We start from the raw sequence: 27,250 nt of genomic DNA, 5'->3' as shown, positions 1-27,250 counted from the left end.
TTTCACATAGGAGTATGCATACAGCCCCAAAAACGTTTAAAGGAAAAAAGGAGCTAGAACTCACATGTAGTCGATTCCTTTCCGAATTAATAGTAATTTCTTTCTTCAACTGAGCTCGACTCACTGTTAATAACGCACACGTATTAATCCTCTATAATTCCTTATTATTTATTTCTAAGTTAACGGGGTTAACTTCCAAGTCAACCGAACCGACATGTAACCATCCTTAACCGTTCATGTTAATTTGATGCACTTAACTTTATTTTATTAACGTATCGTCTTGATTAATTTGCATTCTTAACAAAATTTATTATTATTTTATTTATATTTATTATTATCTTATTTCTTCATTATTTTAGTCCACCTTCTTAACTTATTTTAAGTCCTCGTCTTCACACTTTGCATTATGTAACTATAATGTTTTATAGTTTATTTTCCGTCCGTATGTTCCTTTCAATTCTTTTATTGATATAACGAGCTTTTATGTTCAAGTGTTACTTGAGCGGGTCCCATAAATTCTTGGTCTAGCATAGAGCGGGTTACGGGTTCTAAACGAGTCGGGTCTCGGGTTCGGGGTTCGTTTACTTTCCTATCATTTCCTTTATCAATATTGTTTATTATTATTATTATTATTATTATTATTATTATATAATATATGAGACAAGGGTAAATTAAGACACTTGATTTTAATGATTTTACAAATGCTAATGCATAAAGTATATGTGTAAGAAGGGGTAAACTTGTCTTTTAAACACAATTCACCTAACTTACAAGTTTGCCCCCTCATCTTTAACCATATTATGTTTTTAATTTTAATCTTAAACTAACTTCCCACCACGATTTTTAAACAATCATAATTTTTTCGTACGCTAATATTTTTGTAAAAAAAAGTGTACCATAAAATCGAGCATTTTATTCTTTTTAATTTGAGTATGATATTGTTATAATTCTTTCAATTTCAAAAAATTAATAAGTTACGTAGGGGTGCTCGATGTCTGTTTTTTATGGTTTGTAAGTTAAACTTGTGAGCCCAACAATTAGTATCGATTTTTCGTCGTCCAAACCAAAATTGAATCATTGAAAATTGAAACCGAATCGTTACCAACTCTCTTATATATAACAAAATAGGAAAAATGATAATTTTAGCTACATAAATGGTAAAGATTAATGGAACACCTAGGATGCGAAATTATAACAAGAACGAAGATTATAAAAAATCATACTGGAATTAGGTTAATTTAATATTTTAATAGTCATGTTTACTTGTATTAAAAAAAGACTTTGTTCAATTATATCATAACTATCTATATCTATACTATATATAATACATGTGACAATGTTAAATTAAGACACTTTATTTTAAAGTTTTACAAATCTTAATGCATAAAGTATATGTGTAAGAAGGGGTAAACTTGTCTTTTAAACACAATTCACCTAACTTATAACTTTGTCCCCTTATCTTTAACCATATTATGTTTTTAATTTTAATCTTAAACTAACTTCCCACCACGATTTTTAAACGGCCATAATTTTTTAATACGCTAATATTTTTTTAAAAGAAGTGCACCATAAAATCGAGCATTTTATTTTTTTTAATTTGAGTATGATATTTTTATAATTTCTCAATTTTAAAAAATTAATAAGTTACGTAGAGTTGCTCAATGTCGGTTTTTTATGATTTGTAAGTTAAACTTGTGAACCAACCATTAGTATCGATTTTTCGTCGTCCAAACCAAAATTGAATCATTGAAAATTGAAACCGAATCGTTACCAACTCTCTTATAGATAACAAAATAGGAAAAATGATATTTTTAACTACATAAATGGTAAAGATTAATGGAACATCTAGGATGCGAAATTATAACAAGAACGAAGATTACAAAAAATCATACTGGAATTAGGTTGATTTAAAGTTTTAATAGTCATGTTTACTTGTATAAAAAAAGACTTTGTTCAATTATATCCTAACTATCTATATCTATACTATATATAATACATGAGACTAGGGTAAATTAAGACATTTGATTTTAAGAGTTTTACAAATCCTAATGCATAAAGTATATGTGTAAGAAGGGGTAAACTTGTCTTTTAAACACAATTCACCTAACTTACACGTTTGCCCCCTCATCTTTAACCATATTATGTTTTTAATTTTAATCTTAAACTAACTTCCCACCACGATTTTTAAACGACCATAATTTTTTCGTACACTAATATTTTTGTAAAAAAAGTGCACCATAAAATCCAGCATTTTATTCTTTTTAATTTGAGTATTATATTGTTATAATTCTTTCAATTTTAAAAAATTAATAAGTTACGTAGGGGTGCTCGATGTCGGTTTTTTATGGTTTGTAAGTTAAACTTGTGAGCCCAACCATTAGTATCGATTTTTCTTCCTCCAAACCAAAATTGAATCATTGAAAATTGAAACCGAATCGTTACCAACTCTCTTATATATAATAAAATAGGAAAAATGATAATTTTAGCTGCATAAATGGTAAAGATTAATAAAACACCTAGGATGCGAAATTATAACAAGAACGAAGATTAAAAAAAATCTTACTGGAATTAGGTTAATTTAAAGTTATAATAGTCATGTTTACTTGTATTAAAAAAGACTTAGTTTATTTATATCTTAACTATATCTAATATATATAACAAAACTTGTCAAATACTAAATAATAAAAGAGATTAAAATGCATACAAATTTAAAAGGTTTAAACGCTTTAAACCAAACCATGAACACTCTTAATTGTTATGTTATTTGCAGGGTTTGTGTTCGGACACCCGCCGCATCGCGCGGGCACCTGCCTAGTTATTATAATACAATAAGCATTCCCAACCACCCACTTTCTCTTTTAACCCCACCCGTGACCAAACCCTTTCCCCATCACCTTCACTTCTCTTTTCCTTCCTTCTTTCTTTCTCTGTCGGCCCTCCGTCTCACCACCACCGCCACACATTCCGGCCATCCGGTGACCCAAAGGATGGTTATCGAGGTTGGTGTTGGGTTCCTTTATCCCATCCTACAGCTACACCATCGCCACCACTACCACTCCTCCTTTCTATCTTTCCGACCACCAGGACATTTACAACAAAGGAGGATTGGCCTATCTCTACCTATTCGCATCCCAACGATTCGCACCACGAGGCTTCGCATACCAAGGGATTCGCTCCGGGTTCGCATCGGACACTGGAGTTTGTCACACCCCAACCTATGGCGAAAATGCCGGGGCGTTATCCGGATTGCTCACAGCTCGAAGATACTATCATAATTATAAATAACAATATCTAATTAATTATTTACTTCAAATAATACACACAATAATCACATACAACAAAACCGTTCAAATTAATAAGTACAATCATTTAAATTCAAGTTTGTCTTCAATATAACCTATGGTCTTGACTAAATATCCATAATTCAATCTAAGCAACCTACATATGCGTAGAAAATGGAGTTTGTCAACAACACATGTTGAGTGAGATGATCACCAATTTTGAAACATTAAATAATAGCACATATATATATATATATAGTTGATAAATGATAAATGATTAATACGCAAACCAACCATGTGATAATAATCAACCGAATCATAACAATCATGCATATAACCAAATCGTGTGTGCCAATGAAATCGTTGCCAAGCGAATCGGGCATTGATTACAATGACTAAAATTGTCGTTTTACCTTTGCCAAGCGAATCGGGCTCCGGTTACTAAGACGAGCATATGATCATACTAATGAGAACCCTATACAAAGGGGATATGTTGGACCTCTCCGAAACGTTATCAAGTAAACAATTAAACACATAGTAATTAGCAAATAACATTCAACTGATATTCACACAATAATTATGTTTGCAATTTTAAGTATTTATATATAGAATAGAAAATATGAGTAAGTACGCATATGTCCCCAAAACATTTGAAAACAGTGTATAAAAAAGGGAATGATCAAACTCACCTTAGACGGAAGGCAAGTGTTTAATAAATTCGACAAACGAACTAATGATTTAAGCGAGTCGTCCAATACGTGTCCAACGAGATTAATGATCAGAATCTGAAACTTTGTGATATGAAACTATAAATAAAAACGAACTTAATGCCGCTGGAATCAATCCAAACGGATGAGTAGAACTCTAGTTATGTTGATTTTAATGTTTAAACGAGTTGGTACTGACCAGAATCCGAAAAGCGAGTCAGAAGTCGGGTTTTGGGCAGTAGCCTTAAAATTACGTTACGAGAATAAAAGTCCGGACCAAACGTTGAATCCGACCCGAAGCATGAGAAAACGCAAAGTCAAACTTGTTGACTGTTTTGCCCTTTAACGGGGTTTAAAGCAATTGACCCGTCAACCCCCTTCAACCACCGAAATTGATTGAAGGTTATTGACTAGGGAATATGTATGAACGATTTTACAGTTTACAACTTACCCGAAAAGTGAAAGGATTGATGAGAAACGGAAGTCAAAGGTTCTTGAGTTTGCAAAGTCAACGTACAAGTCTTGAATCTTTAACGAATATGCGAAAACCGAAGGGTTGGAGGATGAGCATAGGTAAGGGACGGCTCGAGGATGTTCTTTAGGGTTTGTTTAAAGTTTACAGCAGATGGTTATGACTTGTTTATATAGAAAAACATAAAACGAACTAATTATGGGCTTTTGGCCCGTTTAGGTAAGTAAATATGGTTTAAAGGAAAGAATCATCAATTTATTTATAAAGATCTGATCTTGGACAAGGGAAAATGAATTAGGAGTTGTATTTTAGTTATATGATGTTTACTTCGATAAAGGAATTTTATTCAGGGGATGAATCACGCTAAGGCTTAATTTATAACAAATAGTTAATGGCATGCGGAGTCCTTAAAGATCGTATTCTTTAGGAATGAATTTTCTAAGATCAAGAATATAAGTTTAAACATAGTTAACGAAAATTTTGGTGAGTCGAGTTTAGTTAATTGAGAACTTACGAGATTTAAAGAGAAATTAATATGAAGTTATAACCTTTCAAGTTTGTGATTTTGGGATTAGATTAATTCGATTAAAAGATTCTAAAATATTATATAGTTAGTAATTAATAATTTAAATATTAATGATAATGCGAAAATATACCTATTTGAATTAAGTTGTTTAATAGATTAAACTGGGAAGCGGATATTTCCAGATCACCGAGATAGTCCCATTCCAATTAAATCCTTAAATTAGATAAAATATAAAGTATGTAATTGAAGATATTAAATTAGATTAAATTGGGAATTTTTGGATTTTTTTTTCACAAAATCGTTATAAATATTTGGAAATATGTAAATTGAATTATAGATAATGGAAATTTAAGTAAATAACAAATTTTAAATTAAAGTGAAGTATAAAGTAAGATAAATGCGAGGCTAGAAATGCATGAACCACAATGACTATTTTAACAACTACGAATTTATCATTTAAAACGTTCAAAATTTTAAAAAAATCAAAGTTGGGAGTTGAAATATTTACGATGAATGTTCAATCAAAAGGTCAATTTAATAATAAAAGTTAAATTAATTAATGTGAAAATTTTAATTTACAAATGGAAATTAAATTTAGGGAATACATAATTTAGTTTAATAATAATAAAATTTACAATAATTGAATTTTAATAATAAAGAATTATAAAATGGAAAATAAATTGTGAAAACCATCATGATATTAAGGAAAACAAGAGATAATAAAATATTTATAGTTTAAAGTTGAGGATAAGTATTTAAATGTACTTAGAAATTTATAGTTTGAGGATATGGATATAAATAAAAAATATAATTTAAATAATATTCTAACGGATATGAGTTAGTATAAGTTTTCTTGTTCGGTGTATTTTAGTTTTGTCGAGGTTGGCGGTCGTTTTGTTAAGGGAATACAGCAGCAAACTCTTCATCGATTCTAGTAGTCGAACAACAATCACGAGAAGCAAGTGAACGGCGTTGATTACGATGATTTCCTAGGGAAGGCATTCCACGAGGACCAAGGATGAAATTTTAATGAAATGATGGGTAAGTTGTGGGAATGAGTTGATATGAAATAATGGGGATGCATATGTGTATGTATACGAATTAGTATTAGTGAAGACTCGAGGACGAGTCAAGAATTAAAATAATATGTATGAGTTTGAAGCATTTAAGTAAATAATGTTTTTATAGAATTTTTTAAAAATAAAATAACCAAGAATATCAAACGAGTTGACCTCCCATGAGCTTTTCATGGCAATTTGAATGGCCCAACTAAATAAACAATATAAAGTTTGTGAATTGGACTCCCATGAGTATTCGATGGCATTTTGATGGCCTGATTCAAATAACGAGAAATAAACAATTGAGTTGTTCAGCCCATGAGCGTGTACATGGCATTTAACAGACCCAACTAAATAACGAATTATCAAATCAATGGAGTTGTTCAGACCATGAGCGTTACATGGCATTTAATCGACCCAACTAAATATCGAATCAACGAATCAAATATAAGTAGTTGGTATATCTCGGGAACCACCCTGGACGATACGTTCCAACCAAAAATCAAATCGAAAATGGATAGTTGGAGTGTCCATGGATTTCCATAGATTTTTCACCCAACTAAGCATTTAAAATAATTTAAAAACATAATTTGGAAGTATAACCGTTTAGCCAGTTATGTTTACCACGCAACAGTTTAGCCGATTACGGGTACCACTTGAAGTTATGGTTGAACGACATTTGTCATACCCTCATGCTTCAAGGTGAAAGAGCAAAACACGGGAATTCTTAAGGAATTTCCCACAATAAAATATAATATACCAAAAATTAAGAGGAATTAAAAATATTTTGAAAGTTGAGGCATAACCTCGGAATTTGTGTGTGCGTGCAACAAATAATCAAGATAAATACAATTTAAATAATTAATCTAAGCAAGCTGTAAACAATTTATTAATTAGCACATAAGGCAGTTTAGATAAGCACGTATATGTCTAGGACAAATTCTAACGACCTATCTTATAACCTTCGGCTCTGATACCAATCTATCACATCCCAACCTAAGGCGGAAATGCCGGGGCGTGATCCGATTGCTCACAGCTCGAAGATACTATCATAAATATAAGGAAAATTGGTTTTTATTGGTCCCAACTATTTCATTTTTGTCGGCACTGGTCCCAACTTTCATTTTGGCTAGCAACAGTCCCAACTTTAACATTTGTTTCTTCCACCAGTCCGCTACTAACGGAGTACTAACTCCGTTATGTTTTTGCTGATGTATCCATCTGAGTTGTCAAAAAAATGTTACGTGGCAGCCACTTCCCCACACCACCGTCCCACCGCCACTCCCGCCACCCCCACCACCACTGCCCAACGCCGCATTGGCATCACCGTCGACCTATTTGACGAGTCCGCCTTCGCCATCAAATGGGCCGTCAACCAGTACCTCCGTCCCGGCGACGCCGTCCGCCTTCGCCGTCAACCAGTACCTCCGTCTTGGCGACGCCGTCATCTTAACCCACGTCAGGCCCACCTCCGTCCTCTACGGCGTTGACTGGGGCTCCGTTGACTTATCAATTGCAGATATTGACACCGACAACGAAGAGTCAACCTTAAATTTGACAGTTCTAATGTCAAATTGCCTAACGGAAGCTACAAATAATGCAATTAATTGCTAATTCGAGAAAAAACCCAACAGAACAAATTGATTTACGAACACATCTAACTTTCCTGAAGAACTTTGGGGCCTTGGAAATGTGTGGATTTGCGAAGTGTGGATGAATTAGGCAATGACTTACCTCCGATTGATCGTAAGTCGGTGTTGCATAGCTCTGATTCGATTGAGGGAATGGTTGTTGAAGCTACGCGATGGTAGGTAACCTCATTTTTGGATTCCTCTCGTCGAGAAACCCAAAATTCATATATTATGGATTCCGTAACTCATTTTCTAGCCCAGGATATGCTCGTTTTACTTCATGATCGCTTTTTGTGAACCCATCTTGTTCAGTTTTAGCATCGGCTTTAGGTTTCTCATCCAAACTCCTCCCGAATCCTTATAACACTTCCTAAGACTTCAATTTATGCTCCGGTCTTCCCGAGATATCATTCCATGCTCGTAAAAGTCTCCAATTTAGCATCTTTAAAGATCAATGACCTGAAACACACAAGCACGTATGAAGTACCAAAGTTCTAACAATATACTAAACAATACTACATAATTAACACACTAATATATGTACAAAATACCCAAACATCAATAAGTTAAGTACAAACACATTCTCATGTTCAAACTTGTCGTCGGACTCGTCGAAGAGGTCGACTGCCCATTTGACGGCGAAGGCGGACTCGTCGGAGAGGTCAACGGCGATGCCGATGCAGCGTTGGTCGATGGTGGTGTGGGTGGCGGTTGGACGGGGTGTGGGGAGGTGGCTACCACGTAACATTTTTTTGACAACTCAGATGAACACATCAGCAAAAACATAACGGAGTTAGTACTCAGTTAGTCGCGGACTGGTGGAAGAAACGATTGTTAAAGTTGGGACCGTTGCTAGCCAAAATGAAAGTTGGGACCAGCGTCGACAAAAATGAAATATTTGGGACCAATAAAAACCAATTTTCCTAATTATAAACGACAATATCTAATTAATTATTTACTTCAAATAATACACACAATAATCACATACAACAAAACCGTTCAAATAAATAAGTACAATCATTTAAATTCAAGTTTGTCTTCAATAGAACCTATGGTCTTGACCAAATATCCATAATTCAATCTAAGCAACCTGCATATACGTAGAAAATGGAGTTTGTCAACAACACATGTTGAGTGAGATGATCACCAATTTTGAAACATTAAATAATAGCACACACACACACACACACACACACACACACACACACACACACACACACACATATATAGTTGATAAATGATAAATGCGCAAACCAACCATGTGATAATAATCAATCGAATCATAACAATCATGCATATAACCAAATCGTGTGTGCCAATGAAATCGTTGCCAAGCGAATCGGGCATTGATTACAATGACTAAAATTGTCGTTTTACCTTTGCCAAGCGAATCGGGCTCCGGTTACTAAGACGAGCATATGATCATACTAATGAGAACCCTATACAAAGGGGATATGTTGGACCTCTCCGAAACGTTATCAAGTAAACAATTAAACACATAGTAATTAGCAAATAACATTCAACTGATATTCACACAATAATTATGTTTGCAATTTTAAGTATTTATATATAGAATAGAAAATATGAGTAAGTACGCATATGTCCCCAAAACATTTGAAAACAGTGTATAAAAAAGGGAATGATCAAACTCACCTTAGACGGAAGGCAAGTGTTTAATAAATTCGACAAACGAACTAATGATTTAAGCGAGTCGTCCAATACGTGTCCAACGAGATTAATGATCAGAATCTGAAACTTTGTGATATGAAACTATAAATAAAAACGAACTTAATGCCGCTGGAATCAATCCAAACGGATGAGTAGAACTCTAGTTATGTTGATTTTAATGTTTAAACGAGTTGGTACTGACCAGAATCCGAAAAGCGAGTCAGAAGTCGGGTTTTGGGCAGTAGCCTTAAAATTACGTTACGAGAATAAAAGTCCGGACCAAACGTTGAATCCGACCCGAAGCATGAGAAAACGCAAAGTCAAACTTGTTGACTGTTTTGCCCTTTAATGGGGTTTAAAGCAATTGACCCGTCAACCCCCTTCAACCACCGAAATTGATTGAAGGTTATTGACTAGGGAATATGTATGAACGATTTTACAGTTTACAACTTACCCGAAAAGTGAAAGGATTGATGAGAAACGGAAGTCAAAGGTTCTTGAGTTTGCAAAGTCAACGTAAAAGTCTTGAATCTTTAACGAATATGCGAAAACCGAAGGGTTGGAGGATGAGCATACGTAAGGGACGGCTGGAGGATGTTCTTTAGGGTTTGTTTAAAGTTTACAGCAGATGGTTATGACTTGTTTATATAGAAAAACATAAAACGAACTAATTATGGGCTTTTGGCCCGTTTAGGTAAGTAAATATGGTTTAAAGGAAAGAATCATCAATTTATTTATAAAGATCTGATCTTGGACAAGGGAAAATGAATTAGGAGTTGTATTTTAGTTATATGATGTTTACTTGGACCTTAATTTACTCAAACATACTTAAAATAAACGATTTTATACCTTAAACGAGTTGTTAAACGAAAAACAAACCAGATTCTGGTGTAGGTTAGCCATAGCGCTGCGCGACCACCATGGGGGTGGCCGCCGCGCGGCGCTCCGGTGATGAGGATGGTCAAGTTTCACAATTTGTCACAATTAGTCCCTGTGTTTTGATTTTTGGTCATTTATTGAATTTTAGATTAATTAAATAGGATTTAAACAATATGTAAAACATGAGGGGTAATAAGTGAACATTAGAAACTTAAATATGTTATTTTTTTTTAATATTGAAGATCTAAATTATTCCCGAGTCTGGTTAAACGTAAACGAACATGGTTTGAAAAATTTGAAATGTTACAGAGTTCACTTCGCACGGGACGCGAATCTGACATTTCGCACGGGATGCGAAGCCTAGAAGTTCGCTTGTCAAGCGATGCGGTTATTGGAATTCGCACGGGTTCGGGTTTCCTTATCTATGACCGCCCACGACTGTTTACGAGATATGGACTGGAGGGTAGGTTGGGGTTCTGGTTCTTAATCGTTTCTCGGGTTTCGCATACACTTTCAGTTCACCGGAGACCGGCACCCTCACAAGAATTTGGATCCAGTTTCGTGCTGGGTTTCATACTCTGGTTCATATTCATGTCCATTTGTGTATATGTATACTCACATCTTTATATATATTATATATTTATATATCTATATCATGTTTGCTTGTTTAACCATGACCGATTTCTCACTCGGTTTGGTCGGTGTTTGTTTATGACGGCTTGGTTTGGGCTCGATTACGGTTCCACTTTCAAACCTTGTTTGCTCGTTTATTATTAACTTTAGGGTTAAGAACAAGACGAGATGAAAAGGAAGATATCTTTAAATTTTAATTAACATACCTTGGAGATGTGGATAAATAAGATCTTGAATGGACAATGGTGAAAATGGTGAAATAGGTTTGCAGGGGATTATTGTTGTGTGTATGTGTGGTGACAATGAATTGAATAATGATGAAATGATAAGGATTAGGGTTTAAATAGGCAAAGCCAAAAGGCTTTTAGGCCCAAAATATGTTTAAGTCCATTAAACATGACAATCTCATCCTTGCTTATTATTTAACTTATTTAATCCAACGCCACATGACACGATAACTAATATGACTCGTAATACTTTATTTATTTATTTATAAGCGGACTGTGGGTGGTGAGTGGTGGTGGAGAACGGTGGGTGGTGGTAGTGGACGATGTGCGTCCGGCGGTGGGTGGTGGTGATGATGAACGGTAGTGGACAATGGTGGTGGCGGACGGTGGGTGGTGGTGGACGGTGAGTGGTGGCGGCGGACGGTGGGTGGTGCAAGGGGACGGTGGTTCTGGCCGACGGTGGGTGGTGGTGGTGATGGACGGCGGTGGTGGTGGCTGGTAGAAGGTGGTGGTGGCGGATGGTGGGTAGAGGACGGTGGGTGTGGCGGACGGTGGGTGGTGGTGGTGATGGATGGTGGCGGTGGTGGACAATGGTGAATGGTGGTTATGGTGGCACACGGTGGGTAGTGGTAGTGGACGGCGGTTGTGGCCGACGGTGGGTGGTGGTGATGGACGATGGTGATGGGTGGTGGACGATGATGATGGTGGACGGTGGGTGGTGGTGGTGCGCACGGTGGGTGGTGGTTGTGACCGACGGTGGGTGGTGGACAGTGATGGTGGTGGGTGGTGGACGGTGGCTGACGGTGGGACATGGTGGTGGTGGTGGTGGCGCACAGTGGGCGGGTGGTGGTGTTGGACATTGGATGTTGGTAGGATGTTAAGAAGTGTGAAGAAGTTGAATAATAGCTTATTTTTTAAGACCATAAAATCATTTTTCAAATATTAAGAAAAAAAACAAACAGTCTTCAGAAGCTTATGTCTGCGCGGTCGCAGACGTAAGCCCCTTGCAGACGTTTTAAGCAAAATCAAGCAACACCCAAGTAAAAGTTAAAACAAATTCATCTGCTCATGTAACCATCTTAGAGCATTCTCAGCCCGTTCCCTAAAAATATGTGAGGGAGATTTGTAAATTATATGGTATGGTTATGAGTGGTTATGAATAGAGGAGAGAGAAAATATTATATGAAAAAGTTAAATTTGAGATTTCGCTCTTCATACCGTATAATTTTTTAATATTTTTTAAAAATGGTTGTTAAGTGGAGGAAAGGGAATAGATAATGATAAATGTGTAAAAAGTATTATTTAATTAAACAATAGAAAAAACAATATTTTTAATGTAATTATATAACTTACATGAATATATGGTAAAAAATGAATTGGGAATGCTCTTAAAGCTATAGATCCTTTATTGAACAAGAAATAAAGTTTTATTATTATTAAAAGAAAAAAGAAAAAAACTATAGCACGATGGCTAAAATTAGAAAGTTCCACTAATACAAACTTACCACAAAATTACACCAATCATTTTAGTCACTTATTTACTTAACAAACTTTCACATGTATATTTTCCTACCATTTTTACCCTTTTGAATCCTTTTTCCTTTCTTATTTAATTGTTTTCTTCTATAAATATACACATGACTCATATGCTTAAATACGTAAACATATACATATTTATATGTATATGCAAACAGTCTGTTCTGTGTACATGAGCTATATGTGAGAGACAAAACAAAGCATGTGCAAGAGAATGACAGATGATAATTAACGGCCATAACCTACCACAAACGATTCTCTGTAGACTCAGTTAATCACGCCATTATTCACGCACTTTTTCTTCTTTATATATATCACTCATTTCCTTCATGTTAATCACATCTCTCAAACCTATAATAAACACACACACACACACTACCCCACACACACACAACCATGGCACCACTGTTTCTCTCTCTTGGTTTCCTCTCTCTCTTCATCCCCACACTCATCTCCGCAGCCACCGTACAAGATCCTAAGCACACAGTACAAGAAGTACAAAGGTACATTCACATATATTATATATACACATTTACTAATGCTCAAAAGTACTAATGACAAACATTTTGTTAATTTGTGTAGGAGTTTAAATGAGTCCAGACGCAACTTGGGTGTCCTGTCTTGTGGGACAGGAAACCCAATTGATGACTGTTGGCGGTGTGACCCTAACTGGGAAAAGAACCGTCAACGTCTGGCAGACTGCGCCATTGGCTTTGGGAAAGGAGCCGTTGGTGGTAGGGATGGGAAGATTTATGTTGTCACTGATTCTAGTGACAACGATGCTGTAAACCCTAAACCTGGAACTTTACGGTATGGTGTCATCCAAGACGAGCCGCTTTGGATTATTTTCCAACGTGACATGGTGATTAAGCTTAAAGAAGAGCTAATCATGAATAGTTTTAAGACAATTGATGGTCGTGGTGCGAGTGTACACATAGCTGGTGGGCCGTGCATTACGATACAATATGTTACAAATATTATTATTCATGGAATTAATATTCATGATTGTAAGCCTGCGGGTAATGCTATGGTGAGAAGCTCCCCACATCACTTCGGGTGGAGGACAATGTGCGACGGTGATGGTGTGTCTATATTCGGTGGAAGCCATGTGTGGGTCGATCATTGCTCGTTGTCGAATTGCGCTGACGGGTTGATTGACGCCATCATGGGGTCCACCGCAATTACGTTATCTAACAATTACATGACCCACCATGATAAAGTGATGCTTTTAGGCCATAGTGATTCTTATGAGCAAGACAAGAACATGCAAGTCACTATTGCTTTTAATCACTTTGGTGAAGGACTGGTCCAAAGAATGCCAAGGTATTGTTTTATTTAATTTATTAATTTGTTTAGATTTAAATAAAAGTAGTTACCGACACTACTTTGGGTCAAACTAATTTATTGACCGCCAAAAATGGGTCAAATTATTATTATTTTATTCTATTTAACTTTTTCGGTATTTGAACCTATTGTTTACTTTCATGTGGATTTTTTTGTAACTTTTAAGGATGTTTTTTCAAAATCTAAACTATTGAGATGTTTTCTGTTAAAAAAAACAATTTTTAAAGTTTAATTAGTGTTTTAATTTGAGATAGCAACATGTTTAAAATTGTAGATGCCGGCACGGTTACTTCCATGTTGTGAACAATGACTACACCCATTGGGAGATGTACGCGATCGGAGGAAGTGCAAACCCTACCATCAATAGCCAAGGGAATCGGTTCCTTGCACCTGATAGAAGATTTAGCAAAGAGGTACAATGTTTTATTCATAGCTTTCTAGTCAAAACATATCAAGATGTAAAAGAACTATTATAATTAGTATTCAAGGATTAGTTACTGAAAATGAGGAATGATGTAGGTGACCAAACACGAGGATGCACCGGAGAACGAGTGGAAAAACTGGAATTGGAGGTCTGAAGGGGACTTGATGTTGAATGGTGCATTTTTTGTTGCTTCAGGTGCGGGGGCTTCATCTAGTTATTCAAGGGCCTCAAGCCTTGGAGCTAGGCCATCATCAATCGTTTCTAGTATCACGACCAATGCAGGAGCTCTAGTTTGCAGAAAGGGCTCTCATTGTTGATCCAAATGATTAACTTTGACTTTAAAAAATCAAAGTTATACCATATCATTTACACGTTTTGTTTATCGTTATATCATTTATTTCCGTCCCTTGTCTTTTTTTACCCCTTTTGAAGCCTTATGATTTGTTCTATGTTCTTCCTTGGTACAACCTCGGTTTGCAACTCTAGGAAAACCATGGGATATTAAGTTATGGACACCCAAGGGTTTGGAGTGTATGCAAGTTCAGTAGTGTTGTTATGTACATATAAACATATATATAACATATATCTGTGTTTCCAAGAAACTTTGGTTTTTAGATGTGAGTTTATAGCTTTATGATTGGTGAAATTAAATTTAAATATTGAATGCTAAAATAACATTTAAGGAACTTGTACTTGAAATGCTTATAAAAAGTGAAGTGTCACTAATTTTGATTTATTTAGATAATATCTTAATCTATGCTATGGTTTTAACATTCGGTTTAATTAAATCAAAGGTATTATTTTTCCATATATATGCACTTTTTCGTAGTGTTAGTGTTTGGAAGATGGCACGTATATCATAATTATCAATACTTAGACAATTGGGTATGCACTTATATACGTTTCTTTTGTATTGCAGTTAAAACAACATATAAAATTGTTATGCGATTAACGTAATCTTTTGTGATTATCGAAGCTATTTACTTAAAAGAATTAGCTTTTGTGTGTATTCGTTTGCCTGTTTTGATTTGTTTTGGGGTTGAGTTGAGCAAGATATTATGGTTTTGGTAGTTGGGATGTTACTTTTATGGGTTAAAACATTGACCGATCAAAATTGACTCCTAAAAAAGTATAAAAAGAATATGACACTTCATTTAAAATTGACCTATTAAATTGATTTAAAAAATAACCGAAAATAATAAAATTTGCAATTATATGTCTTCGGGTTTTTTTTCTATGAAAATAACAAAGAATGAAGCAAAACATTAGGGACTGGTATGAACTCAGGATGCAATATTGATTTTAAAGAGAAAATGTGTAAAACTTTATTTTGGGGTGAACAGTTATGGAATAATGACCATTGACCAGTCAGCTTCTTTCTCATTTTCAATTTTCATATACACCTCAACGCGTACAACTTTATTTTGAAAAGGTGACTTTATTTTTGTGTTTAGGTCACCGGACTTTCTAATTTGGTGTACCTCATTGTTCCTCTCTGATCAGACTATATTTTCTTAACCCGGCCCACACTGGCTTCAAAGTTTGTTATGTACGTATAAACTATACATAAACTCTACAGTCTACAACACACGCATGTGTATAAGAGGAAATGGGCCATACATAGGTTGCTAACAACAGCTCACCAAGCTTTCTAATAAGCCCAATAGATAAGCCCAACAACATCAGCTAGCAACACTCAAATACTCAAATTGGCTTAATATCAGTCGGAAAAAAAATTTTATATGCAAAACAACACATAAAAAAACATATTGAAGAAACAATTAAAAAACAACCAATCACTGGTAAACATATATGATATTGTGTTATAAGGAATAATAACAGCTTATGTCTGACATTGAATTGAATTGGAATAAACATATCATTCAACAATAGTTAGCGTTGTACTCATGTCATGCAACAATAACTTAAAGAAACAATTAAAAAAACAAATAACCTATCCTATACATGTGGTATTGGATTATAAATAATAATAATAACTTATGTTTGACATTGAAATTGGAATAAACATGTCTTTCAACAATATTAAGCGTTGTAATTATGTCAGTGTGTAACAATGGCTAGAATTTTTTTAATCCAAAACACTACTTTTTTTTGTAAAGCAAATGCAAGTTAAATTTGCTTGCTTAAGAAAAGGGAACTGCATTTCGTCTTTTTGTAAATGATTTAAGTGTAAAATCCTTGCTTGCTTACTTTTATATGATAATTTATTTGTCAACTTGCAAAAAGGTGAATACAAAAAACCATAAATTGCATCTGTTTAAAAGAAAGTGTATTAAATACTTTTATGATTAATTTAATTGTTTGATACATAAATAAAAAACTTACCAACTTTTAGATTGAATTATACAGATTGCAATTTAGGTTAAGGTATCTTCGCATTATGAATATATCCTTTTGTGAAATTACCAATGAAAATTTGATGAAAAAAAAAATTGGTGTTATATTTATAGCTTTACAAAATAATCTCACCCTTTTGCAGTTGCTCGATAATAATTAAGTTTTACATCAATCGACTCGTATAATATTTCCGATCAAAATCCCTAAAACATTAATTTGAAAATCAGAAAAACTTCTTGGAGTTAAAGTCTTTTTTAACATAAGTACAATGAGAAAAAATAGGAGGAAACATGGGACTGGTAACAAGAAATTTTAGAAATAAGATTATCATCGACCACCTATAAAAATATGGAATTATTAAAATCCGATTTGTCTGACATAATATGTTTTTGTCTATACGTGCATGCCCGGTGAAATTTAATGGAATTTACATAATGGTCTTACAATTTTTATAGCTTTATATTATGTTTTGTTCCTATGTGAAAGCCCCTTAAAATGGAACTGTAAATCCCGCTTATGTGCTTTGACCATAAGTATAAACTGTATAATATAATTCAGAGGAGGTTGCAATATACTAATTGCAATTTGCAAAGCCAATATACATGAAAGGATTTACATATAACCCATACTCGGACATGAGTTCATTTTTAATTAAAAAATAATAATAAAATAAATGATAACAATACTCTCAATAGTGATGAGAAATATACTAGTGCAATATCGTTTACAAAACCGAATAAAATGAATATAATACAATTTTTTTTATATTCAAAGTTGATCTGTAACGGTGTCTTTAGTGGGCACTTTAACGGGTCTTTATATAGTATATCCTCGTTTTGTGTCTTTATCACATTTAGTCTTCGACTAAGCTCCCTTGTGTCTTCAACTTTAGTAATTTGTTTGCAATGTTAGATTGGATTACAAAAATCCTTATTGTTTAACCTTTAAAGTTGAAATGCTAAGACATCCCCAAATTTAAGTGTTATTGGATAACATAATCCAACTTCCGGATGAGGTAAAGAAATGTTTTTCCTTTGTACACAAGTATAGTTTTAATATAAATTATTTTATTAAATTTAAAACACGACTTTGTGTGAAAAACGATCAGTATTTTATATACCATCCGCACGACATCAATTTCTAATGAAGAATATCGATTTGTCTCGTAGTTGTGTATTTCATTCCAATACACTAACCAGGTTTTCTTATGATACTCTCATGATGTGGTTATACATCTGTTGTCATCTTAGACTATTTGTAGAAAAACGTTTTTTTTATCTTTTAAACATATTTTATGTTTAAAAAAATCAACAAAATATTTTTATATGTCCAATAAATATTGATTTATTTCGTTATGAAAATTGTATGCGTTATCCGAAAACACTAAACACAAAATAATAATACAACTGAAATTAAACACAAAGTGTAAACTACTTTTTAAAAGTAATTCAAATGGATAAAGAGACAACATCTTGACATCAAATCTTAAAATTTATTATCATCCGACCAAAATCATCACTGTAATATCATATTGTGTCATGTCTTGAGGTACTCCCTCAAAAACGCACATACCAACTTTGAAGAAACACTAACCGGACCCCGGACAGATTACTGGTAACCTGGGGGTTGGATAGCTGTTTCCCACGAGGGGTTAGACCCTTGGAAGATGGTTCTTCTGATAACCTGCAAAACAGACACCGTGAGCTCGTCACTGAGAAGGGGGGGGGGTTCCTCCTTGTGACCACCCTCCGGCGTGAGAATCAGACTAGATTGCTCTTTAAATATAAAAGTATATTAAGAGATTGCTAGAGCAGATATCAGGTATAATATGATGATAATGTAGTAAGATATGTTGTGTTTAGATGATCATACCATTTGGGGTATTTATAGCCGAAGGTAGGTTTCCAAGGAGGTATGGCCGGCTGCAACAGTGTTCCTGTTCATCAACAGTAGCCTACGCACGTGCCCTGCTGGTAGTTGGTGGGTAGGCAGCGGCTGATAGCGACCAGGCCTGCTGTATACTATTCCCTTTCCACCAACTGCCGGCTACGCACGTGGTATGACAGTAGTTGGTGAGTAGGCAGCGGCTTAATAGTGATATAGTACAGGAGCATGCTGCTCGCCATACTGTATCAGTTAGCTGTCGTATCCCTGATCAGATCTTTCGCCCATACCTCGTCAGGTACAGTAAAAGGTCCTTCAGTATACAGACTGGCTTATTTGGGCGGGAGTATTCCCCCTCCCGCCTCTGTGCGGGATTGCTCCCGGCTTTGCTCATTCCTTCAGGTGACACTGAATGATCGAGAGCTAAGTACCTAGTGCGTGTAGCCATGCTGCGCGGGTGGCCTTCCCTCATGGCTTGTATCCGAGGCCGCGGGAACAGGCGGAGTCCTTCACCATGGGAGGCATTTCCTGCGGGACCAGCTTGCATACTGCGCGTTAGGACGTCACGTCTCTGAGCATGGTTGGTCCTGCGGATCCAGTTGGTCTCTGCGCAGACGTCCCTGTTTAAGGTGAGTCTTGCGGGTCCAACTGGGCTCTGCTGGGACCTACCTCTTCAAGTCCCCCCAGTCCAATGTTCTTCTCATGCGTGTTTAATAAAGTGAGGTGAACTTTTGGACTTAAGCAAAGGGTTTTGAAAAGGGTTTTGTAAGGTTTTCCATGGGAAGTCCTTGTCACTTGCAGAAATGCCCGAGTTTCCTGCTTGGTCTTTGGGTATGATGCGGGTAGGTCTGTAACCTCCTCGCAAGTCAGGAGCATTGAGTCCCAGTTGTGTGGATTCTCCATGAGGTTTTGGTAGTTTTGAACATAGTGATCAATTATGTTAAAACCACCAATTCCATCCTGGAGCTTCAAACAACGTAGTTCTCAACGTTCCCGCTATGCGGGGATGTTATTTCCGTTTCCGCAAGCATTGCCCAGAAGATCCTTCCTGGTTTCAATTCCCAGCGGAGCGCTAGGTATGTGAAGGGTTTTGCCTTTACACTGTACCAGCGCTCGTCTTACGGTTACTTTACTTCCAAGGTATTCCTAGCGTCAATTCCCTGCAGGTGCTAGGTAAAGGGTTTTGCCTTTACACTGTACCCGCACCTGTCTTATAGTTACTTGGTTGCCGAGGAATTTTTGGCTTCAATTCCCTGCGGGTGCTAGGTATGTGAAGGGTTTTGCCTTTACACTGTACCCGCATCCGTCTAACGGTTACTTGTTTGCCAAGGTTTACTTGGCTTCAATTCCCTGCGGGTGCTAGGTATGTGAAGGGTTTTGCCTTTACACTGTACCCGCATCCGTCTAACGGTTACTTGTTCGCCAAGGTTTACTTGGCTTCAATTCCCTGCGGGTGCTAGGTATGTGAAGGGTTTTGCCTTTACACTGTACCCGCATCCGTCTAACGGTTACTTGTTTGCCAAGGGGTAAGGGGTATTTTCCCGCTTACTTTTTAATATTTTTAAATTTTGAATTTTGAAATTCGAAGAGTTGGTGGAAAGATAAGAACAGTCCAAACCTCTGAAACGTCGTGCGACGGTTTCTTCTGACTGTGTCAGGACGTGCAGGAAGTTATGGTGACGTGACAGAACATGGTCATTCCAGACGCTTTTTCAGGCGCGTGGGCGTGTTTTTTCGGGCGCGTGGCCGCGAAGTTACTGGCACGTCCTTTCAACAGCTGTTGCCAGCTTGCTTTTTGCCACGTGTCATAGTTTCATTGCACTGTCGATTTCTCTCTCCTCCGCATTAAATTCACCGCATTAATTGCGATTACTATATAAAGGGGAAGAGGGTTATTTGCAATTCACACTTTCACCTCTCTTCTTCTTCTTCTTAGTGATTTCCGGCAAATACTCCCCTTTTTCAGGCAAGCATTTTCCCGAAATCACTCTTCTTTCTGCAAAAATGTCTTCTCATGATGCTGAAGCTGTAGCCGACGATAGGAGTACTGCTGGCGAGTGCCAGTGTGCTCTACCTGTCGATCAGTACCAGTACATCGTCAGGAAGTTCATGCTCGAGTCTCTCGAGCCTGAGTTTCCTGAATCTCACCAGACTGTGTACGATGCCCCCAGTGGCAAGATCGGGGTATATGCTGCATTCTTTGTTTATGGAAACCTTAGGTTCCCATTGACAAAGTTTATGTACCGTGTCCTGGAGAGGCACGGGGTGCACCTGACCGAGGTGCATCCGATGGCGATTGCCAAGGTCCGGCACTTCGAGTGGGTGTGCCGGATTCTGGGTATTGAGCCCTACGTGGACCGCCTGATGACCTTCTATACTTGGAGGTGCGTCCAAGGGTGGTACACCCTGACAACCCGTATAAAGGGTTTAAAGATCTGCGTGACCGAGCGCAGTCTCCGATCGTGGAAGCGGGAGTTCTTCTACATCTCTGCCCGCGCCATCCCCATTGCTATGAAGTTCAAGAAGGGTCAAGCGCTTCCGAGCCTTCACGCTTCCAGCTACCAGGAGGCGGAATGGTTCGCGAAGATATCCCGGGTCCAATCTCCGGTTTACCGGTTTGCGGAGTCCGGGATGGTGCTGCTGGGGATGAGCCGGGTATGGAAGGATGCGTCTCGGTTTCCTATCCTTCTCGAATACGGTTTGAACTCTATTCCTTATGGTATGTCTTGTCTTTCTTGCTGATATTAGTTTATTTTCTAACTGTTTCTTTTCTTTCAGAGGGGAATAATTTGGAGTCGCTCCTGTTCCCGCGGGAGGCTGACAGTCCCGTGCGGGTGGGCACTCGTGCTCTGGACGACAATGAGTTGCCCATCCTGGAGCAAACGGCGGATAGGTTTGTGGAGGTCTATCCGCCGGGCCAAGAGATCCTGAGCCACCGGCGGCCAGGTAAGGAGATATTTTATCCCGAACCCCTCAATGCTGTACCCGCTGTTGGAAATCCTTACATCCTATCTTCTTCTGAGGAATCCGCAGATGGTCCTCCCCTTGTGCGGAAGAAGAAGACTGCTGCCGGCGTGAAGGGGAAGGAGAAGGCCACAGCTGATCCAGTGGTTCTATCTGACACGGAGTCAGATAGTGAAGAGGTGGCGGGGAAGCCCGGTGGTGAGAAGACCACTGCTCCGGAGGCTACGACCGTTACCTCCGGAGAACCAACGAAGACGACGGTGACCGGTACCAAGAGGCCGGCTCCATCGGGTTCCTCCCCGCCCGTCCGTACGTTCAGGGTCAAGAAAACCCGTAAGTATAATCATAATGCCTTTGTAGATTTGTCACTTCATAATTTTCTTTAAACACTTTCTTCTTTGTGCAGGCGTGGATGTTGACGCAATCCTGGGTGAAACGCAGGGGAGTACCTCCTCGCCAATGACGGTAGGCTCGGTCAGCCTTCCTGAGGCGTCGACCCAGTCGCCTGCGCCTGCATCCGCTGGTCCAGTTGCTCGTTCCGTCGAGCCAACTGTTCCGGCCGAGATGACGTCACCGCCGGCCGTGAGTGCGATTTTTACAGCATCCTTCACGGAACCGGCGGTTACTGCTGCTTTTGAGGAGGCGGCGACCGCGGCGGAGACCACGACGGCGACCACGGCGGCTGCCACCATGCCCGCGCCACCGGCACCGACAGCCGGACCATCAGGTACGCGCAGGGCTTTCCGCCGATCTTTGCCACCTTCCCATCTGCCTGACCTGTTGGATGGATTTCCTTTAGGTTCAGGTGATGGGTTTGGCGGATATCGGCCTGTCATTGACCCTACAGGTGCGTAGGGTTCCTTTGTTTTTCCCCTTTTTTTTTGTATCATTTTTTCCTTACTGCTTTTGTTTCTTTTGCAGTGTCGGATTCCAATGAAGTGTATGTTCCTCGATGGAACATACGCCGAGGAACAACCCTTCGCACACCCGTGGAGTGCGTGGACTGGGCTCGCCACGCTGCTCCTCCGGGTGCGTTGGGGGAAGCCATGGTTAGCTACCAGGAGGGTAGGCTAACTAATGAGCTTCGGGTTCTCCAGGCCCGGATGCAGCCGCGCGTCGAGCTGCTTTGTCGTGAAAACGACAAGTTGAAAGCAGCTCACGCCAAGGACATATCTGAGGCGCGTGCTCTTCGGGAGGAGAACCAACAGCTGGCGGCAGCTGCCGCCGACAAGGAGAAGGCCTTCAAGGCCCTCGAGGTTGAAGTTCAGGCGCGACTCGAGGCCCGCTCCAAGGCTGCCCAAGCTGTGAATGAACAGCTTCGGCTGGCCAGGGAGACTGCGCGAAACGCAACCGAGAGGGCTGCCAAGGCTGAAGCCGTTGCTGAGCCTTTGCGTGTGGAGAATGAGGAGCTCAAGGCCAAATTAGAGGCTCTCCAACGCGCTCATGATGCCTTGGCAATGGAAGATGCCAAGAAACTCCAGGAAATCCTGGACCAAAGGGGGGTGCTTGACCAGACCCAGCGGAAGCTTAAGGGCGTCGAAGAGGCTGCCGCAAGGGAAGTTTTACTTGCCAACCTTAACAAGAGCGAAGCCGAACGCGCCCATAACGAAGCTCAAGCTGCCCTCCAATGGCTTCTTCGAGAAGCGTTGCCTCAGGTATGTTTAGATTTATCTTCCCGCTTTTCTTTTGTAAGGAAAGGTTCTAATACTTGGTGTTTTCTTTGTAGGTTGTGCGTCGGGTCTTTTCAGAGACCTCTTACGATGATGCTATGACCGCAGCCCTCAACGCTTCTCATGAGGATGGGGAAAAGGCCGGCTTCTTGCTTGGTCTAGGGTTTGTTGAGAAAGGCGTCCCGCCTTCCAACTTCCCTTTGTTCAATGTGGATACTGAAGCCATTTATGACCAAGCATTGAACCAATACGCCGCCTTCCCGCATCCAGTGGTGGAGAAGGTGGACGAAGTAGCTGCTGCTGATGATGGGTTAGCTGTCCTCAAAGCGTTCCTCGAACCACCCCGTTCTTCTGACGGAGCGGGTCCAAGTGGAAGCGGCCCTGAAGCTTGATCCTGAAGATCCCTTCCCATTGCTAAGACTTGTATAGTTTTTTTTTTTTTTTTCTTTTAGGCGGGTAGTTACCCGGCCATCCTTGTAATAATTCATTTGTGAAATATAAATCTTTTTGCGCATAAGATTGTTATTTCCTTCTTTGGGTTCCTTGCTTTATAAACTTATGACTTGCATACTTAGTTTAAATTAGCAATTTTCCAAGTGTTTAGAATAAGAACCTTTGAACGTGGTTGATAGTGGGTTAAAGTTTCGCTTCCTCCTTCGTGATTGTGCGGGTAGAACCGTCACTTGCACTTGGTAGGATGGCTAAACTTTAACTTTTATCTGACCTGCGTGTAGGTTTTTCTTACCTTTTGAGGATAAGTTAACCTTTGAACGTGGTTGATAATGGGTGTGAAGTTTTACTTCCTCTTTCGTGATTGTGCGGGTAGAACCGTCACTTGCACTTAGTAGGATGGCAAAACTTTACCCTTACCTGACCTGCGTGTAGGTTTTTCTTACCTTTTGAGGATAAATTAACCTTTGAACGTGGTTGATAATAGGTGTGAAGTTTTACTTCCTCTTTCGTGATTGTGCGGGTAGAACCGTCACTTGCACTTAGTAGGATGGCAAAACTTTACCCTTACCTGACCTGCGTGTAGGTTTTTCTTACCTTTTGAGGATAAATTAACCTTTGAACGTGGTTGATAATAGGTGTGAAGTTTTACTTCCTCTTTCGTGATTGTGCGGGTAGAACCGTCACTTGCACTTAGTAGGATGGCAAAACTTTACCCTTACCTGACCTGCGTGTAGGTTTTTCTTACCTTTTGAGGATAAATTAACCTTTGAACGTGGTTGATAATAGGTGTGAAGTTTTACTTCCTCTTTCGTGATTATGCGGGTAGAACCGTCACTTGCACTTAGTAGGATGGCAAAACTTTACCCTTACCTGACCTGCGTGAAGGTTTGCCACGTTATTGGGTTCGTGCGGGTAAGACCGCCTTCCCACGCAACGACTTCACGTAATGTGAATGCCGTCACCAGTGTTGGATAGTTTTAACCGTTCGACGCGCGGTTGTTGATAGGTTATTATTCAGTTTCCTTAATGATTCATGCGGATAGACCGGCACTTTCATTTTTGGGTGCTGAACTCTCCCCTTCAACTGACCTGCGTGAAGGTTTGTCACGTTATTGGGTTCGTGCGGGTAGGACCGCCTTCCCATGTAATGACTTCACGTAATTATGCGGTGAAAACCGGCATATTAGTGTCCCGAAAAGTATTAAATGTAAAATCATCAGCTTCGATATTCTTAAAGAGAATCATTTCCATTAGAAGTGGCTCTTGGCCTTTTCTTTACAAATTGGAATTGATTTACATGCAAACTGTGTAAATGAGCTCCCTTCCTTGTTGGGATGGGAGTGCCATCGAGCCGATACGCACCTGGTTCGGGATCTCGTTCTTTACGCAGCATGTCGTCTCGATTTTGAAGCTGGAATTGATTCGTGTTTTCCCCAGCTGGGGTTCTATACGCACCCGCCTGCTCAGCCTTTATTACGCCACGAGGTCCCACGGATGGCGCCAATGAAGAAACACTAACCGGACCCCGGACAGATTACTGGTAACCTGGGGGTTGGATAGCTGTTTCCCACGAGGGGTTAGACCCTTGGAAGATGGTTCTTCTGATAACCTGCAAAACAGACACCGTGAGCTCGTCACTGAGAAGGGGGGGGTTCCTCCTTGTGACCACCCTCCGGCGTGAGAATCAGACTAGATTGCTCTTTAAATATAAAAGTATATTAAGAGATTGCTAGAGCAGATATCAGGTATAATATGATGATAATGTAGTAAGATATGTTGTGTTTAGATGATCATACCATTTGGGGTATTTATAGCCGAAGGTAGGTTTCCAAGGAGGTATGGCCGGCTGCAACAGTGTTCCTGTTCATCAACAGTAGCCTACGCACGTGCCCTGCTGGTAGTTGGTGGGTAGGCAGCGGCTGATAGCGACCAGGCCTGCTGTATACTATTCCCTTTCCACCAACTGCCGGCTACGCACGTGGTATGACAGTAGTTGGTGAGTAGGCAGCGGCTTAATAGTGATATAGTACAGGAGCATGCTGCTCGCCATACTGTATCAGTTAGCTGTCGTATCCCTGATCAGATCTTTCGCCCATACCTCGTCAGGTACAGTAAAAGGTCCTTCAGTATACAGACTGGCTTATTTGGGCGGGAGTATTCACCCTCCCGCCTCTGTGCGGGATTGCTCCCGGCTTTGCTCATTCCTTCAGGTGACACTGAATGATCGAGAGCTAAGTACCTAGTGCGTGTAGCCATGCTGCGCGGGTGGCCTTCCCTCATGGCTTGTATCCGAGGCCGCGGGAACAGGCGGAGTCCTTCACCATGGGAGGCATTTCCTGCGGGACCAGCTTGCATACTGCGCGTTAGGACGTCACGTCTCTGAGCATGGTTGGTCCTGCGGATCCAGTTGGTCTCTGCGCAGACGTCCCTGTTTAAGGTGAGTCTTGCGGGTCCAACTGGGCTCTGCTGGGACCTACCTCTTCAAACTTCCTTGTTCATCTTGAAACTGTAAACCTAAACAATCAAATGTGACAAGAAAAAAAATAAAGTTGTTTATAAATAGCTATATTTGAACAACTAGTTTTGTTCTTAACAACATCGGTTTTTTTTTCCATTAATAGTCAATTTGACTACTATGATTCAAGTCATGCCACCTCTCGCAAGAGTAGCAAACCGTTATGACGTTTTATGCAAACTTATGGTTTACTTAATTCTAAAACTTTCTTAGTTTTGCAGAACATGAAATTATAAAACCCGTAAAATAAACTATTTTTATTTATGCTTTGATTACAAAGACCGATAACCATAAATTCTAAATTTATAACACGACTTTAAAATAAAGCATCTTATTTATGCTTTTGATTACAGAATTTTAGACAGTATCACTAGCCATGAATGCCAAATAAATAAAACCAATTTTAAAATTTAACTATTGCATTTATGCTTTGATTACAAAATCAAAGGTCATAAATTCTAAACAGTTAATTTACACAAAATGTTTTAAAACACATAATTATTAAATACAAGGTTAGTTACCCGTGTAGCACACGGGTTAGAATAAATAGATTTATTTAAACAATAACACAATGTCAAATGTAAAAAATTGTGTTCAACATATATAAAGATATATTATACGGAATAATAAATTATGCATTACATAATATGAAAAAAAAAAGTCGTTAGAAAATTCATAAATTCATAAATATTTCGTTGTACATAATATTTGTAGTTTTATTTGTAACTTTACTTTCTATATTAAAACTTAGTAGTTTCATATTGTTTGTGCTTTTAACTCTAGATAATGCAGCGTAGGGGTGTGTTTTTTAACCGTACCCAAATAACGAACCGGAATCGAAGCGACCCGAGACCTGAATAACCCGAGCCGAATTCACCCGAACCGATTAAGCTCCTAACCCGAATCCAAGATAAAATATTCGGGTCGGTATTTGGGTTGAAATACCCAAATTCGGGTTGACCCGAATAACCCGAAGTATAATACATCAATGCATGTATCCCTAATTTTTATAGGGTAGTT

The 27,250-nt window shown here is 38.7% G+C and overlaps 1 protein-coding gene across 1 annotated transcript; it reads left to right on the top strand.

Annotated features, from left to right (window-relative positions):
• The first annotated feature begins 12,909 nt into the window (after positions 1-12,909).
• Positions 12,910-14,757, top strand: LOC143635681 (putative pectate lyase 5). Its single transcript, XM_077103450.1, has 4 exons — positions 12,910-13,121; positions 13,201-13,941; positions 14,237-14,375; positions 14,482-14,757. The coding sequence occupies exons 1-4, from the start codon at positions 13,015-13,017 to the stop codon at positions 14,701-14,703; spliced, it is 1,209 nt and encodes a 402-aa protein (XP_076959565.1). The 5' UTR covers positions 12,910-13,014; the 3' UTR covers positions 14,704-14,757.
• Positions 14,758-27,250: the final 12,493 nt, after the last annotated feature.

The sequence above is a fragment of the Bidens hawaiensis genome, unplaced genomic scaffold, assembly GCF_021521415.1.
Source record: "Bidens hawaiensis isolate Kalapana, Puna unplaced genomic scaffold, B.hawaiensis_p1.1 tig00007641_1, whole genome shotgun sequence".
Classification (NCBI taxonomy): domain Eukaryota; kingdom Viridiplantae; phylum Streptophyta; class Magnoliopsida; order Asterales; family Asteraceae; genus Bidens; species Bidens hawaiensis.
This window is presented reverse-complemented; position numbering and strand designations above follow the sequence as displayed.

What these genes read in the sequence shown, in the direction of transcription:
- LOC143635681 (XM_077103450.1), top strand. Translation starts at nt 13,015, where the DNA reads ATGGCACCACTGTTTCTCTCTCTTGGTTTCCTCTCTCTCTTCATCCCC. An exon ending in ACAGTACAAGAAGTACAAAG is followed by an intron (nt 13,122 to 13,200) that starts GTACATTCACAT and finishes TAATTTGTGTAG; the next exon opens with GAGTTTAAATGAGTCCAGAC. An exon ending in ATAGAAGATTTAGCAAAGAG is followed by an intron (nt 14,376 to 14,481) that starts GTACAATGTTTT and finishes GGAATGATGTAG; the next exon opens with GTGACCAAACACGAGGATGC.